General features: G+C 37.1%; 1 protein-coding gene across 2 annotated transcripts in view; it reads left to right on the top strand.

Moving 5' to 3' along the window:
- Positions 1–18,755, top strand: part of LOC136863106 (transcription factor grauzone) — a 133,348-nt gene that overhangs the window by 33,682 nt on the left and 80,911 nt on the right. The window contains exon 1 of one of the 2 annotated variants that reach the window (XM_067139445.2): positions 10,492–10,596. The exons of the other annotated variant lie outside the window; for it this stretch is intronic. Coding sequence (XP_066995546.2) covers positions 10,534–10,596 — 63 coding nt within the window. The 5' untranslated portion in view covers positions 10,492–10,533. Of the gene's footprint in view, positions 1–10,491; positions 10,597–18,755 lie in introns of those variants that run through there. 2 annotated transcript variants of the gene reach the window in all.

Genomic DNA, 18,755 nt, shown 5'->3' with positions numbered 1-18,755 from the left:
AGATGAGGATGAAATTGACAAGTATTATGAAGCATTGAGTGACATCGTAGTTAGGGTCAACAGCAGTATAGGATAGTGCTAATGGGTGATTCCAATGCGAGAGTTGGAAATAGACCTGAAGGATATGAAACGGTGATTGGTAAATGTGAGGAAGATATGGAAGCTAATGGGAACGGGAAGCGTTTGCTGGACTTCTGTGCTAGTATGGGTTTAGCTGTTACGAATACATTCTTCAAGCATAAGGCTATTCACCGCTACACATGGGAGGCTAGGGGTACCAGATCCATAATAGACTATATCTTAACAGACTTTGAATTCAGGAAATCTGTTAGGAATGTACGAGTTTTCCATGGATTTTTCGATGATGCAGACCACTATCAACTAAGTATCTCTAGGCCTAGGGTAGAGAAAGTGAAATCTGTCTGCAAACGAATAAGGGTAGAAAATCTCCAGGACGAGGAAATTAGACAGAAGTACATGGATATGATTTGTGAGAAGTTTCAAAAAGTAGACAGTAAGGAGGTTCAGGATATAGAAAGCGAATGGGTGGCATACAGGGATGCTGTAGTAGAAACAGCAAGGGAATGCCTAGGAACAACTGTGTGTAAAGATGGGAAAAGGCGAACATCTTGGTGGAATGATGAAGTGAGAGCAGCTTGTAAACGTAAAAAGAAGGCTTATCAGAAATGGCTCCAAACAAGGGCCGGGGCAGACAGGGATTTGTACGTAGATGAAAGAAACAGAGCGAAACAAATAGTTGTTGAATCCAAAAAGAAGTCATGGGAAGATTTTGGTAATAACCTGGAAAGGCTAGGTCAAGCAGCAGGGAAACCTTTCTGGACACTAATAAAGAATCTTAGGAAGGGAGGGAAAAAAGGAAATGAACCATGTTTTGGGTCATTCAGGTGAACTCAAAATATATCCTAGGGAATCACTGGACAGGTGGAGGGAATATTTTGAAAATCTTCTGAATGTTAAAGGAAATCTTCATGGTGGTGTCGAGAACAATAGAGCTCATGGGGAGGAGGAAAATGATGTTGGTGAATTTACGCTTGAGGAAGTGGAAAGGATGGTAAATAAACTCCATTGTTATAAAGCAGCAGGAATAGATGAAATTAGAGATGAAATGGTGAAGTATAGTGGGACGGCAGGGATGAAATGGCTTCACAGAGTAGTAAGATTAGCATGGAGTGTTGGTAAGGTACCTTCAGATTGGATAAAAGCAGTAATTGATCTTATCTATAAGCAAGAGAGCAGGAAGGATTGCAACAACTATTGAGGTATCTCATTGATTAATATACCGGCTAAAGTATTCACTGGCATCTTGGAAGGGAGGGTGCGATCAGTAGTTGAGAGGAAGTTGGATGAAAACCAGTGTGGTTTCAGATCACAGTGGGACTGTCAGGATCAGATTTTCAGTATGCGCCAGGTAATTGAGAAATACTATGAGAGGAATAGGCAGTTGTGTTTATGTTTTGTAGATCTAGAGAAAGCATATGACGGGGTACTGAGGGAAAAGATGTTCGCCATACTGGGGGACTATGGAATTAAAGGTAGATTATTAAAATCAATCAAAGGCATTTATGTTGACAATTGGGCTTCAGTGAGAATTGATGGTAGAATGAGTTCTCGGTTCAGGTTACTTACAGGGGTTAGATGAGGCTGTAATCTTTCACCTTTGCTGTTCGTAGTTTACATGGAACACCTGCTGAAAGGTATAGAGTGGCAGGGAGGGATTCAGTTAGGTGGAAATGTAGTAAGCAGTCTGGCCTATGCTGACAACTTGGTCTTAATGGCAGATTGTGCTGAAATCCTGCGGTTTAATATCTAGGACCTGAAAATAGGTGCAATGAGTATGGTATGAAAATTACCCTTTCAAAGACTAAATTGATGTCAGTAGGTAGGAATCTGAGAGAACTGAATGTCAGATTGGTGGTACAAAGCTGCAACAGATAGATAATTTCAAGTATTTAGGATGTGTGTTTTTCCAGGATGGTAATATAGTAAGTGAGATTGAATCAAGGTGTCGTAAAGCTAATGCAGTGAGCTCGTAGTTGCGATCAACAGTATTATGTAAGAAAGGAAGTCAGCTCCTGGACCAAATTATCTTTACATCGGTCTGTTTTCAGACCAACTTTGCTTTACAGGAGCAAAAGCTGGGTGGACTCAGGATATCTTATTCATAAGTTGGAAGTAACAGACATGATAGTAGCGAGAATGATTGCTGGTACAAACATGTGGGAACAATGGCAGGAGGGTACTTGGAATGAAGAGATGAAGGCTAAGTTAGGAATGAACTCGATGGATGAAGCTGTACGCATAAACCAGCTTTGGTGGTGGGATCGTGTGAGACAAATGGAGGAGGATAGGTTCCCTAGGAGAATAATGGACTCTGTTATGGAGGGTAAGAGAAGTAGAGGGAGACCAAGATGACGATGGTTAGACTCAGTTTCTCTCGATTTAAATATAAGAGGTATAGAACTAAATGAGGCCACAGCACTAGGTGCAAATAGAGGATTGTGGTGACATTTAGTAAATTGACAGAGGCTTACAGACTGAATGCTGAAAGGCATAACAATCTATAATGATGATGTATGTATGATGTCCTTGACATGAGTACCATAGAACGGCATTTTTGGCCAATGTATACCTCGCCACAAGTACAGGGAATTTTGTATACCTCAGGATGTAAAAGTGGGGACAATTTGTCCTTGGTTTTACCCAGACTTTGAGCAATTTTAGTGACGGTGCCAAACACGATTTTTATACTGTGTTTGCCAGCCAGGATTTGTTCAGTTAGATTTTGAGAAAAGTGTAGGTGGTAAGAATGGTAGGGGTAGACAAATGCATGAATATGACAAAGAAATTAGAGTAAATGTAGGTTTTAGTAGTTATATAGAAATGAAATGGTTAGCACAGGATTGGGTGGCATGAAGAGCTGCACATCAAGCCAGTGTATGGAATGATGACCCAAATGTTGACAGACATAAAATAGTGATCCTCTGGTTGGAATTGTGATTTTGGGTATTCTCCTTGTAATATGTGTTATTTACTAGTGTTTTTAGTGAACATTGCATTATTTGATTCAATTACATGATTTGTTTATGACATAGGCCTAACCTATGGTTGCTAGATTGTAGAAATTACTGACTTTTAACAAGTTAAACCTTCTCAATTGAGCTGAGTAATTTCATCAACTATTTCATAACATAGACTTCGTATTCATAGTTTCTGTACTACATTTACTGTATGTGTTGTTTACTAGTGTTTTGGAGTGAATGTTGCATTATTTGATACAATTGCATAATTTGTTAATGGCATAACTTATGGTTGCTATAGCATAGATGTTATTGTCATTCAATAAGTTAAACTTTCCAAATTGCCAATGTGATAGTTGGTAAGAGTAGCATTAGTGTGATAAAGACAGGTCGTTTAGAATTTCTGTGAGCTATAACAGAAATTAAAGGAGAATTTTTGTTCATAGTATGAAGATGCCACACTCTATTAAAAACATAACATGAGTTAAAATTCTAATGTACATACCGTACTATGCCAATTGATATGGAGAATCGTACTCATAATGACCAAGCTAATAAAATGCAATGCATGTAGTGCAGAAGACATATTCTTGGTGACAGAATCATAAGCAGTATTAAAATTCCAACTTTCTAACACATGTACCAACAACAAGGAAGCACATGATTGACCATTGGCTCTGCTAATTTCTCATGACATTGACCAACATATAGAAATCTGACATGGAAAACTGGAAAAATCAATTCCACAATAATACTGACAATTTCACCTTTCCTGGCATAGTAAATGACTTCTCTGAATATCTAGTGAAACTGATTAACCCCTTCCTGAGACCTCAGCATTCTACGAGAATATTCTTTGAATTGAGGAAAAATAAGAATAACTTCAACATCCAGCCCTAGAAAATCACCATTCCCTGAAAGACAACCTAAAAGTGATTAGCAAAGAGACAAGCTAAGCACACCTGTCAGCTAACACACTTTCAAGAGAAGGAAAGGAAAGCAGTACGGAGAGTTCTTGAAAAAAAAAAAATGAAACATCGCAAAATTCTGATTGGTGACACTGAAAACCATTTCTGCTACCTCTACTCAACTAGCAATGACTGCTTGTGAAACAATTATCCAAGCTCATTACTGGAATCAGAACAAGCAACTTAGGATGGGATCTACTAGCTCAAAAAACTCAAAGAAGAAAGTCATTGTTGCTATGAAAGTTTTTGTTGTGGACACATCACCAGGTCAAGGCAACAAACTAAGGAGCATTATGTGGATGATTATATTTATGACATCATAGGTATAACAGCAACAAGGATGTTAAGAATATTGTGCATCCCTCTGTGCTTCCAGAAAGCAATGACAGTGTTTGTACATAAGACGGGAAATAAGAAAATTGTGTCGAACTGGGGGCCTATTACCATTTCCTCTGTTTTGCAGAGTATTACCAAGAGAGTGCTAGATCATAGACTGAGAATATTCATGTTATTCAATGAACATCAGAGAGTGTTCATAGCCTCTCTTGGCACAGTTACCAGTACCTCATTGTTACAGATGGTTTTTACCAAGGCAAAGAAGGAAAAAACTGATACATTATAGTCTTTCTTTCCATAAAAAAAGTTTGATAATGTTGGTCACAAGCACCTGAGAAAAGCTGAAGAAAGTTCTAATGCTCTGTCAAAATTTGTAAAGCTAATCTTTCCAAAAAGGTAATGAAACTGAAATTGAAGTTAATCAGTTGAGAATGAGGAGGAAACAATTAAGAAGCATTTAGCAGGGTTCAGCACTCTGACCTATCGTTTACAATCTAGCAACAGACTTTCAGAGGAGGCAGTAGCTAGGGAAGATTGATTTTCTCCTGTATCAGGTTTAAAACCGCTCACAGTGCTAGGCTTCACTGCCAATTTGACTATTGCCAGTAAAGATAAAGCTTCAGCACTGAAGCTGACTAAAATAGCAGCCTGGGTGTGTCAGAGAGATCAGTCTACGCATTAACATGTCTAAATCAGTAGCCATCATTGTATCTAAAGGTCCATTTCATGAAGGGGTGATCTAGCTATGACGAAGAAATATATACAATATTAAACAAGGAGTCCATCAGATACCTTGGAGTGAAGTCTCAGAATGTGATTATGTTCAATGCAAACAGCACAATGCAGAAATTACATCTCAGACTGGAGCCACTGCCATCTTCTCTTTTTCAGCAGACCAGAAGTTCACTGTATTCCTTGGTATGTCCTTCTTTAGTATATCCTTTTCATACTGTGGCTCTCAGTATTTTCCCTCTCAAATTTCTTTAAGACAGTGGTGAAATAAGCAAATGCATCCTAAAGAAATTCTCCAGCTTCCCATCGATACATCTGACGGTATGATATATACTCACCAGAAGTTAAAAGGTTTCAGACTCTTCTAATTACAGAGGGAAGCAGTCCTACAATAGTTTAGTGCACTTAGGGTTCTTCAATTGAAAAAAATTCCATACATTTTGGCAAGTAGGCACCTGTCTGAAGAAAGTGACAGTTTCCTGCAAAAGCTTTGCATACTGTTGGACAACACTTTATTAAATGCCAAAGATGTTTTCCTGATTTGAGGAGAATAAGGCAAACACTCTGAGATCACAAATACCAAAAATGGAGTCAGCTCCCTCAGAATGCAAAAGGCATTGATTTATTTGAGGATTATCCTGCAACTAACAGTTGGGCAACGTGGTGAATGGTGAGACACATAAAAAATGAGAGCCGATGTTGCAGCAGTTCGATCCGTGCCAGGCAAGTCCCAGGACAATAACTGTTGTCGGCATTGACACAATGAGATTGAAACCCTTTCTGATGTCCTGGGGTATTTCTCCCATGGTGAAACCTGGTGCCTAACTTGACACCACACAATATGGTGCATCATTACTCAGGGATGGTGAGAAAATTGCTATACTGTGCATGAAGAAGTCCATGGCTTGTGGATGAGGAAAATAAGAGAATATACAATTCGAGCCTTGCAGCTAGCATCAGACAGCCTCCTTAACCCGGTCCATGAGATATCAGAGATGATCTGTGTGTACATGGAGAAATCCTGTCAGGCGCATCCATGCCGCGGCGGTGGGGAATGGTACTGTAATAGAAGCTACGGTAGCCGCCAAGTTCTGGTGGGGGATCCAGTCCCATAATGTATAATATGGGCCTGGGCCCATGCACAGGGATACGTGCGAAGACCTCAGTGGCAGTAAAGGCATAAAATGAAAGTTTTCAATATGGCTAAACTGGTGGAGGAAGCAACCCTTCCATCTGGGGATAGTACAGAAGGAACCCACTCCCTTGTATGAAGAGTAGGGATCCTCGAAGGCTAAGGGAGCAAACCCTGAAAGAAAATTCTCTGATGTGTTAGGCTTAGCAAGTCAGAAGAAGAATGTTGTTATGTGTTGCTTTCAATGTAAGAACGAGTGTCAGATAGAAGAATAAAATAAATTTGGGCCAAACTCCTTGTACCATCGGAATGAATGATGACTCTCCAGAGTTTGAAGATAATGCAAGGAATACAGGAAATTATAGCAATGGAAGACAAAATCCTTGGATTGGGCTGAAATACAAACTGAGAGTAGGAACTCTAAATGTGATAACTCTGACAGGCAAGTGTGGAGAGATTGTAGTCATGCTGGAAAGAAGGAAGATTCATATACTGGGATTGAGTGAGAAAAAAAGAAAAGGGACAAAGTCAAAACTGTTAAGAGGAGGTTACAAACTGGCATGGAATAGGTTTGATACTCCACAAAGATATCACACCTGTCACAGATGTTACCTCTAATAGAATAATGAAAGCCAGAGTAAACTTAAGGAAGAATAGTTTTACAGTAGTGCAACTGTATGCCCCTCAGCAAGGATGCAGTGATGATGAGGTAACAGAGTTCCAGGGTGATTTGGAAGACCAAATATGAGAAGACAATATAATGATAATTGGAGATCTGAATGCTCAAGCTGGGGCCAATAGATCTTTATACGAGTTGGTGATGGGCCCTTTTGAATATAGAACAAGAAACGTAGAGGGGGAACATATTCTAAATTTGTGTGTAAGAAACAATACATTCTTCAAACACGAGATAGCCATAAGATTACCATATATGGCTGGGATGGAAAATCAAAGAGAGTTATTGATTACGTGATAACTGATAAATTAATAGGATAAAAAGTGAGGGATATGAAAGTTATCCCAAGTGAAAGCTTGGATAGCAACCACAGACTTCTAGTAGTGGATCTAAATTGCATCTAGATTGCCAAAAATTAAAGAATGGAAACTGAGAAATGAAGAAATCAGGAAGGATTTTCAAAATTTGATAGCGACTAAATTGCCAAGAAATGAGACAGTAGTGTTGATGAAGAGTGGAATGCATTTAGAACAACAGTAGTTAATTGAGCTATAGGGGTATGTGGTAAAACAAAAGGTAAAGTCAAGGAGAAAGAAACAAGTTGGTGGAATGACAGAGTAAAGCATACAATTAAAGAAAAGAAAAACAAAGATGTTGATAAATATAATCAGGCTTAAGGAATTGTACCAAAGGATGATGAAAAAATAGGAAGACTGTAACAGGATACAGGAATAAGCAACTCCAGGTAAGAAACTCCAGGTATAAAGAGTAGTGAAAGAAGGAAAGGAGAAGACCTGGGGACTGTTCTCCCAAAGAATTGAGGAAAATATTAAAGGAAATCAGAAAGTGTTATATGAGTGAATGAAAAGTAAAAAAATCACATAGGAAAGAAATTTAAGCTATTGAAACAGAGGACCGGATCATTATAGAGACATTGTAGGAAACAGAGAAGAGATGAGGAGTTATTTTGAAAAATTATTCAATGGGGAGTGTGAACAAGAATAGATTACCAAAGTCACTGATGAATGACAGAAGGAACAACCTCCAATTACTTGGAAAGAGACAGAAAATATCCTGAAGAAAATGAAAAGTAGAAAGTCAGCAGGAGCAGATGACTTAACAGCAGACATGATTAAGGCAGCTGGAATCCCTGGAATACAGTGGCTACATCGAACACTGGGACTTATATGGAAAGAGAACAAGTTGCTGGATGACTGGAAGAAAGAAATTATAATACCATTGTTTAAAAAAAGGAAGTAGAGGGATGTGCACCAATTATAGAGGCATCACCCTTTTTTCACATTGCCTTAAGATAATGGAGAAGATTATAGAACAGAGACTGAAAGAAATAATGGAAGACCAATTTGAAGAGGAACAACATGGATTTAGAAGAAACAGAGGAACCACAGACCTATTTTTTCACTGAGGCAGTTAATGCAAAGCTTTGGGAAAAAGGGAAGGACTTGATTGTAGTCTTTTTGGATTTGGAAAAAGCACATGACAGGGTAGAGAGAGGAAAAAATATGGGAATGCTTAGAAAAAACATAACATCCCAGAAGCACTAATTAAAAAAAGTTCAGATGTTGTATGATGGTTGTGAAAGTAGTGTGCAACAGTGGCATATACTGAGGGTTACCAAGGCTGTTTACTGAAGCCCAAACCTCAAATGAGAACAATGGAAATCAAAATCACATTATAATGTAAGCATCTGACACATTGTTCCATTTACAAAACTTGAAAGCAGTGAGAAAGAACGTTGCTCATATTTCTGAGAGCAAGGCATCGGAGACCAACATCGCAGCCCAGGCCTTCATCCCTCTCTCCTCAAATCACCTTGTGTGGCTTTTTGGTGAGTGTCAGATAGGTGCAGGGAACGAGGGGATAGGTGTACTAGGCTTCGGTCCGTCAAATTGCCACCACTAACAAGAGAGACAGCAGTAGAAAGAGAAGGCCCAAAGACTTTAAGTTCTCCGGAAGTGTCCGAATTGATGGGAGTCACCCATGTGCTAGTATCACAAGTTTGTATTTGCATCTCAGGGCATGTTACGGATTGAATATTGTTGAAAATTATTGGTATATTTCTGTAGTATTATTGATGTCAGAACAATTTTAGTTTATAGTGTATAACGTGACAGACTATGTGATGTTACTTGTGTGAAATGGCTGAACCGTGTGTAATGAAACTGTTGCTGGATAAACCATTCTGGCAATTGAAATATGAAGATAAACTACTGATAGTTAAAAATGGTAAGTCTATCCCACCTCTTCCTCAGTTACAATGTGATCAGAATGAGAAAAACAAGAGTCCATACAAAAGGTATTTTAAAGTAAATACCGTAATTATGAAAAGTATTTATGGTTATATGGCTTATGCAAACTTAACAAACTTTATTTTTGACCCCTGGAATATGACATGTTTCACAAGTTTAGCCTCTTTTATTACTGCTTTAGGCGAACATCAAAGATCGATTAGCCATATAAGGTCTTTTACAGTTTTGAAAACATTTGGATCTCAATTTACAGAAAAATATTTATGATAATGTACATAATGAGAAGATTAGGGAAAACAGAAATGTGCTTAAAAGACTTATCGATGCTGTGGTATTCCTTGGTAAACAAGAATCTTCATTTGGGGATCATGATGAAAGTGATGAGTCATTTAATAAAGGGAATTACATAGAGTTACTACAGTTTTTGGCTAATTACGATCAGGTTTTACTTCAACATTTGAAGACAGCTACGGTTCTGTTATACAGAAAGATCTAATTGATGCTCTGGCTAGTGTTATAAGTGACCAAATTAAATCAGCTATCAACAAAAGCAATATTTATTGGAATTAAGTTTTATGAAACTACTGATGTAACAAACAGAATTCAATTGTCAACCGTTGTACGTTATGTCATTATGGCTTTGGGCTTTCTGTGATTTCTTTCTAAAATTCAAAACATCTTTTTCCTGAATATATTCAGTAAAGTTTTACATTTTCTGATGTACTCTTTGATATTTTACAGAATAAGAGCATGGACATATCTTATTACACAGAAAAATTAAATGAATTTGTAGACACACTGCAAAGGATCAGAGACACAGGATTTGAAGAAATGTGGTCACAAAATGTAAGTGATCATGAGAAAGAGAGAGAAGAAACTGTAATGAAGAGGAAGTGTATTCAAGGACCTTTTGTTAAATTCTCGACACTGTTATGTTTCAAACTAAATTAAGATTTGAATCACAAAAGCAATTGAAATTTGTGGCTTTACTGGATTGTAAACATTTTGGCAATTTATGGTATGATCTTCCATATCAACATATTTTGTGACCTCAAGGAATCCTATAGTCCGTGTTTTGTTTTAGTGGCCTTAAATAACAAACTGAAAGTGTTATTTTTCCTTGAAGAATTTTCTCAAAAATCAGTGCAAGCCATTGGAAATTACGTGAAAGTGAATGATCTCCATGCTGTGTATGTGGAATTTCACAAGTTGGCTACATTAATTTTAACTTTCCCTTCCACTACCGCAACTGTTGAAAGAAGTTTTTCAGCTCTGAAGAGGATAAAATCATACCTTCAAGCAACATAAGAACAAATTTGTCTCAGCAACTTGGCTCTATTGTCGATAGAAAAGGAGTTTCTTGTTTCCCTGAGGAGAATCAATGAGTGTCATCACAAAGTTTACCAAAAACAAAGATGGCTGGATTCACGTACACATAAAACAGGTAAATGCAAATGATTTATTTATATATTTATTTATTAGATTTAAAAAGTGTTTTAATTTTGTCTGATTTACATTTAAAACTGTCTATAGTAGACATCAAACCTTAAGCGTTTTATTTTTGACACTACTCCCATTGCTGACCAATAATAATAATAATAATAATAATAATAATAATAATAATAATAATAATAATAATAATAATAATAATAATAATAATAATGCATGGCCTCTGGAAAGGCTTGGTGGTGACTTGATGAAATGAATTATGAAGATGCCATAAACACCCAGTCCCCAAGTAAGAGCACAAGGAGGTTAATTCTTTAGCTAACATCTCCACTGATTAGGTATTGAGTATTGGCAGTAGCAGAGGCCAGAGCAGTAGCTTGGGAGCCAGCCTTAAAAACACAACAGGCTATTCTGATGGATATAAGCTGCAGCTCAAAACGCTTAAGGCTTGATGTTTACTAAACCATCTATCGGAAAAAGGTAACCTAAGTCTAGTGGTAGCCCATGTCTTGATCCCAGCAAAAGAGGTGTCCAACAGGGTAGTTCTCTTTCCCCTTTGCTCTTCATTTCACTGATGGATACTATTATAATGGAACTGAAAGAAATGGATAAGGAAGATCATAATGCACTTGTTCTTGCTGATGATGTTGCCATTTGGAGAGAAATTGAGAGAGATGTTCAGAGGAGACTGGATCTTTGGAACACCAAGTTTAAAGAATATATGTTAAATGTGAGCAAGAGCAAAACAGTGGTAATGAAAGTTAGCAAGACAAATACATCTTGCACCTTCACCCTCGAGGGAGAGAAGATTGAATATGTGAATACCTCGAAATATTTGGGGAGTAGATATTTATTTCAATAATTAATTCCAATGCGCCAAAGGCTCATACAGAGGAAATATACAATTAATAATATATTCACTGGCAGACCTGCATTAGTATGACAAAATCATGTGACTTAAACAGTAAAAGTAAAGAATTCAATACAGAAAGTGTAAAAAATAAAATACCATTTATAGTTCCCTTAATTATACTAAGATACTTAAACTATTTAGTGCTAAAAGTGAGTAACAATGCAACAGGATTATTGACCTATGATGTATCTATTCGATAGATTTTCCTTTGCCCTTTGTTTGATAGTTATTAAAGTAGGGGCAATTTTTATGTCAGCAGGAAGTTTGTTGTACGCTTGAATTGCTGAGAATTTACAACTATTCTTCCCATATTTGAAGAGTGGATGTGATACAAGGCCAAATCATCTGCATGTCTAGTTTGATACCTGTGGTTGTCTGAATTGGTTATTAAAGTAGTGTTGTGAAATATTATGTTTTTTATTTTTATTTTATAAATGAGTATGACAGAATTAGGCTCTTCTAATTATGCTGAGAGGTAGAAATTTGGTCTGCATGTATAGGTCTTTTACTGGGGTGTATAATGGTAAGTTAAATATGTTCCTTTGAAAAGATTGTTCTGGGATGAAGACCAATTGGACACCCTAGGAAAAGTGGTTAGACCAGATAAGAGAAGACCTAGAGAAGAGAGGAGAAACATGGGATGCCCCTAGAGAGAAAAGAAGCATACAAAGAACGTAATAAATGAAGGCAGATCGTTCTTAAACATCCTACCCAGCACGCTGGAAGGAATTCATGATGATGATGATGATTAAATGAAATGTCATATGGGTTTTAGTGCCGGGATGTCCCAGGAAGGGTTTGGCTCACCAGGTGCAGGTCTTTCTATTTGACTCCCTTAGGCGACCTGCGCGTTGTGATGAGGATGAAATGATGATGAAGACAACACATACACCCAGCCCCCGTGCCATTGGAATTAACCAATTAATGTTAAAATCCCTGACCCGTCCGGGAATCGAACCTGGGACCCTCTGAACCGAAGGCCAGTATGCTGACTGTTCAGCCAACGAGTTGGACATGATGATATGAACTGACTATCACCTTCTACCAACATGAATACTGACTTCCGAATATCACTGTAATAGGCCTGATGATTGAGGCAAGGGGAAAAATTCACAAGGTGTTGAAGAAATTCCATGGAAGGTTTGGAGGGAAAGAGAGAAAGAAAATCATCCTGTCAACCTTGAAAGGCTCTGTTTTATTTATAAGTCACCACCTGCACATCTAAGGACAGCTTTTGAAATGGATGGGTACGTCCTTCTATGAAATGACCACGAGGGAAAAGGTGGTGGAGGGGTGACTGCTTATGTTGTCAGAGACCTCAACCCTCAAGTAATTAGCCATTCACCTTCACAATATGAACATAAGCTGGCGTTTTTGTTTGTAGAGATAACACTGTCTGGAATGAAATGCTTGCTAGGAGTGGTTTACAAGCCTCCGAATATAGGTTATTTGACTGACCTTGAGACTGAAATACTAAACCTTCTGCCACACTATGAACACATTATTATAATGGGGGACTTCAACACAAATTTGTTAGACAGTACTGCAACTTCTACTTGACAGTTTTGTAATACTTTTGAAGCATGTAACATGGCAATTTTACCCCTGGACCAACACACCACACTAATTGCAGTCACACTCTTCTTGGTCTAATAATAACAAACAATTCAGTGAAAATTCTGCAACATGGACAAACTTCAGCCCCAGGACTATCTGGACATGGCATAATCTACCTGTCCTACCAATTACAAAGTCTGAAACCAAGGACAAAAATATTATCATTCAGGGACCTCAGGTGAATTGATGCAGACAAATTAGAAGAAGATGTGTTTTCCATGCTGTGGATGGAGATAAATTGTGAGAGTAATGTAGAGGAAATGATTTCAACATTTAATGACCTAGTAATGCAACTCTACGATCGGCACGCCCAAGTGCATACGGGTAAGGGTTCCAGAGCTCCTAAACCATGGATAGATGATGAAATTTGTCACCTAATGGCAAAATGAGACAATGCTCATAGATGATACAAACACTACCCAACGGTAGTGAACCACCAGACTTATCAAACATTGTGTAATAAAACAACCTCTAAAATTCGAAGCGCTACACTAAGTTGCAACCATAACTTGATTAGACCTAACGTACGCCCTGCGACGATGTGGAAATCTATGAAATATTTTGTCATCAGTAACCAGAAATCTAATGAAGAACTAAATGTTAGCGTAGATGAATTAAATGACAATTTCATCTCAACAACAGGACTTAATCATGTCATAAAAGAGAAAAAAATTAATTCATATGATAATATTCCATCTCCACACAGGGATAAATTTTACTTCAGTCACGTCTCACCGCAAGAAAACTCAATAAAACGCATCAAGACCAAGGCTAGGGGCATAGATGTTATAGGCCACGAAATGTTTATGAAAATTCTCCATCACATCATTTATCAATTGGTAAATATCTTTAATTATTCACTGCAACAGGGGACTTATCCATAAATGTGGAAAATGGCCATAGTTCGCCTGCTTCCGAAAAGAAGACTGGCAAAGGACGTCAGTGACTATTGGCCGATTAGCATCTTATGTATATTGCCAAAAGCTTTAGAATTCATAGTTCACAGATTACTAACTATCTTACTCAACACAATCTCCTTTTGATATCCACCAGTCTGGCTTTAGACGAAGACATAGCACTTGCAGTGCAGTAACACATGTGACTGATGCCATAAGGCAAGCTATGGACAACAAACAACTGACAGTTCTAGCATTATTGGATTTTAGTTAAACTTTTGACACTGTTGAGAGAGACATACTTGTATCCAAATTAACTACTTAGTTTAAATTTCTACATGAGTACACTCCCTTTGATCAGTTCCTGTCTCACCGGCTGCTGGCAGTGTGTACTTAATAACAACAATGAATATTCAAATTTGTGTATGGTTGACATCAGAATACAACAAGGATCTGTAATGGGGCCGCTATCTTGCTCATTGTATATAAATGGCATAGCTTCAAGATTAAAACACTGTAAATAACACTTATACGCAGATGACTTACAGATATATATATATATATATATACATACATGCAGTAAACCTGGAAGAATACACTCAGAAACACTTCACCTGAATGAAGACTTGATGACAATTGATATATGGGCCAAAATCATGGATTAAAATTAAGCCCATCAAAATTCCAGGCAATAAATATTGGTTACTGTAAATTATTTTGCAAACTCAATTGAACAGCATTACCACTGTTGTCCATAAGTGGTACCCCAATACAGTATAGCCAAAATGTAAGGAATCTTGTTATAATATTTGATGAACATCTCTCCTCGTCTGCCCAAACTATATCTGTTTATAGAAAAATATACAGAATGCTACACTGTCTCAGTAAATTCAAATTCACTTACCCTTTAAAACTAGAGAAATTTATTGTTGAATCCCTCGCATTACCTCATTTTGATTATTGTGATATAGTTTAAAACAACATAGGAGTATGATGCGAAATGAAATTACAGTGTGCTCAGAATGCTTGTGTAAACTTTATGTGTGGGCTTCATGACTCTGACCATGTCACACCATCATACATGCGGTTCGAGTGTCTTCGCCTTTAAGAACGTCACACACTTCATATTCATTGCTTTTTGCATAGTATTCTTAAAACTTCTCAACCAGCCTATATCCATGATCACATCAAACTCTCCACAGACCATAACAAAAATACCCGATCCTGCAGCACCAAGTGTTTATCCCTTCCTGTACACGGAACAACAATCTACAAAAAATCATTCACCGTTACCGCAGCCGGACAATGGAATCTCTTACCAGTGGATGTCAGCAGCATGTCCAGCAGCTCAGCTTTTAAACATGCCTGTGTTGAAATGCTAGGTAAACATGCATGAATCATCAAGTTTTGACCTGAAAACACATCCTCCTACTTCCTCTTCATCATTATTTCCCTCTTTCTTTCACAGATCATCATATTCTTCTTCTTAATAATCCTTTCCTTCATCTCTCAATTGAAGGAGATATATCAGTATCTTCTTGAAATTTGTGTATTTTTGAAACATTTTTTTAAGTAGTACAGTGTATTTGCTTACAGGTGGGGCCAGGAGAAACCTTGCTAGCCAGGGGCAGGCTTGAGAAGCGCCAATCAAGTTTGAGAAGGTGGCAGTTATAAGCCAGCCAGCTATGCAGCACATGTGTGATGCAGTCGTTAGAAATGCAACAGGCTAAATTCCCACTTGAACAGAGAGTTTTTATGTATGGTGCTGTGTATGTGAAAACAGAGTCATATAGAGAGGTGCACAGACAATTTGCAGTGAAATATCTATGTGCTCCAATTCTTGAAAACGAAGAGTATTGACGGATGACAAAATTGGTGAAATCAGTGCATCATTCACATGCTCTCCGAATGTATCTCTAGGGCGTGTTTCACAGAAAGTTAGTGTTTCAAAAACATCTGTTTTTACTGCCACTAGACTTCTGAAATTAAAACCATATAGAGAGCATATCATGCATGAATAACAGCCTAGAGATGATGAAAAATGAGTTCAGGATTGTAGTTGGATGTTACAAAGTATTATGGATGGTAGTGTGGGTCCTCATTTAATAATTTTTTCTGATGAAGCATCGTTTCATCTTTGAGGACATGTTGCCCTGCAGAAAAATTGGTATTGGAGTACACATAATTCCCATTTAATTCGTGAGTTTCCACTGCATGACGAAAAAATTGGTGTTTGGTGCACCATTACAGCAAAGCGAATTATTGACCCACTTTTTTTTCAGAGTACAATGAACACACAAAGATATCACACTCTAATACTCATGCCATTTTTCCAACTGTTATCAGATGAGGAGAAATTTTATGGGTATTTCCAACAAGATTCAGCAACAGCACATACAGCTCGTGAATCCATGAACGAATTAACTGATGTGTTTGGATAAAGGATTATTTCTCAGGGTTTACGGCCACCACGTTCCTCCAGCCTTACAGTGTGTGATTTCTATTTGTGGGGAACACTAAAAAATAATGGTTATAGGAATAATCCGCACAAGATAGACAAATTGAAACAGAATATAACAACAAAAATAGGAAAAATGACTAACAAGAACTTACTCGCGTGAACTGTAGTTTTATTAAACGATGTCAGAACTGATTGGCAGTAGACAGATATCACTTCCAACATTGTCTGTAACAAGGTAAGTACTGCGTAGGCTAATGAATTAATTACTTAATGTGTCTTGGTAGCTCTATAATGTAGACAGTGGAAGCATAAAGATAGCTGATTCCCTCCTAACAGTGTAGCTAGTACCCGGCAAGCGATGCTTCGACCTAGACTGGTGCGTCTCAAGCCTGCAAGTGGCTAGTGCCAGGCAAGCAAGGTTTCTACCGACCCCACCTATAAGCAAACGCACAGTATATCTAGTACTCATTTTTCATATATTTTTAATGTACTCTGTGTATAATGTGTATTATATAGAAGATATGATTTGTTTTTTATATATGATATGATTCTTCCTTAATATCACTATGTATGATTATTTTATTAATGCAGTTATTACTGTTATTATTGTTAATATTGTTTTCATGTTATTGTCATTAGTAGTTATTATTAGTAGTGTTCTAGGTTAAAGCTGGTTAAGTGTTGTGAGAATAAATAAACATTGTATTATTATTATTATTATTGTTATTGTTATTGTTATTATTATTATTAGTATGACTATTATTATTATTATTATTATTATTATTATTATTATTATTATTATTATTATTATTATTATTGTGCATGTAGTATACTTTGTCCTCATGGAATGGGCAGCTTCCTCATGTGGGAAGATGAACGGGACCACTAAATTGAGACTGATGCTATTCTAAAATTTTAAATTCATTGGCGTTTTTCCATCACTTATCACATACATTTCACCTGGCACGTTGTCTCCTCTCAAACATGGTTTCTGAAGCTTTTTTGCTCCCCTCCTAGCCATTTGTGGGATGGTGTTTCTACAAAGACAGACTGTCAGCCTGAATTTTCAACACAGTGATTTTGTCCTGTTTTTGAATTGTTATCAAACTAAAATTTTTAGTCTAGGAGGTTCGCAACCTCACTATTAGCACTTATTGTTTTGTTTCCATCTGTTATCTTTTATTTTATTTTATTTTATTAGGTTTAGCACATTTTTTGGATTCAATTATGTTTTATATTAACCCTTTGTTCACTGAAATTATTGTCTCATGAGTTGTTTATTGCTCTATCTAGTGATGTTAATATTGTATATTATTGTTTTTATTTCTGTCTGTCTTTTTTGTTTTTCATTTGTTCCTTCATTGTGTTTTTAGTACAATTTTAGCTTATATATTGTGTAGATTACTTTAACCCCCCTCCTTTATTTCACTGAAGATGGCTCAAACGAGTCGAAACATGTTTGAATTTTATTGCTCCAGCTAATGATGGAATTATCTTTTGTATTGAATTAGGAGGATACATTTAATTTTTTCCTTTGTTAAGTATGCTCTGTTCAGTCAAGGTCCGCTGTAAAAACATTATTACGCTCAGTTCAGGGTCACTATCCATGAAATAATCAATAACATTTAAGATTATTTTGCCCAGTTCACAGTTGACACACCCACATAACACAGTGTACATCTGGTAGGTATCTAAGTAACTGTTTTACATGCACTGAAAAAGATGTCTGATGGTTTGTTTTTGGTAGAAGTTGAGTGCAGTAAGTAACTACAGTATCATTAATTTCCCCTGTCTAAATTATTGTGAAGAATGTAAAATATACTAAATTCGACATTGTATGAAATTAAAAAATTTACACTTCCCTTTAACATTTTATTACTACGCATGTACCGCATGTGTCATATGGCCTATGAATATTCTGGTAAATTTGGGACAACGATCGTATCTCCAGGTGGCAGCTTATGATCCCAAAACTTCGCCCGCCCTAGTGTTAATCAGGGTTGTCAGTTGGTTTCTTTCCTCTGGACAAAAGGGGCAGGTGTTGTTTAAAAGGCAAGTCAGCGCTGTCAAAAGCATGGTTGTCATAGTTTGCATCGATTATTTAAACATGTTAGCATGTAATTTATTCTTAAGACAAAATATAAATATAAAAACCTGATCAACCACAGCACAAACCAATATCGCAGAATATTTTGTTTCATTCATAACCCGTGCGGTGCTCGCAGATGTTAGAAGGAATGAAGGAAGGAAGGAATTGGGAAATAAAC

Source organism: Anabrus simplex, chromosome 2 (genome assembly GCF_040414725.1).
Source record: "Anabrus simplex isolate iqAnaSimp1 chromosome 2, ASM4041472v1, whole genome shotgun sequence".
Taxonomy (NCBI): domain Eukaryota; kingdom Metazoa; phylum Arthropoda; class Insecta; order Orthoptera; family Tettigoniidae; genus Anabrus; species Anabrus simplex.
Note: the sequence above shows the minus strand (reverse complement) of the source record. Positions and strands in the feature narration are given on the sequence as shown.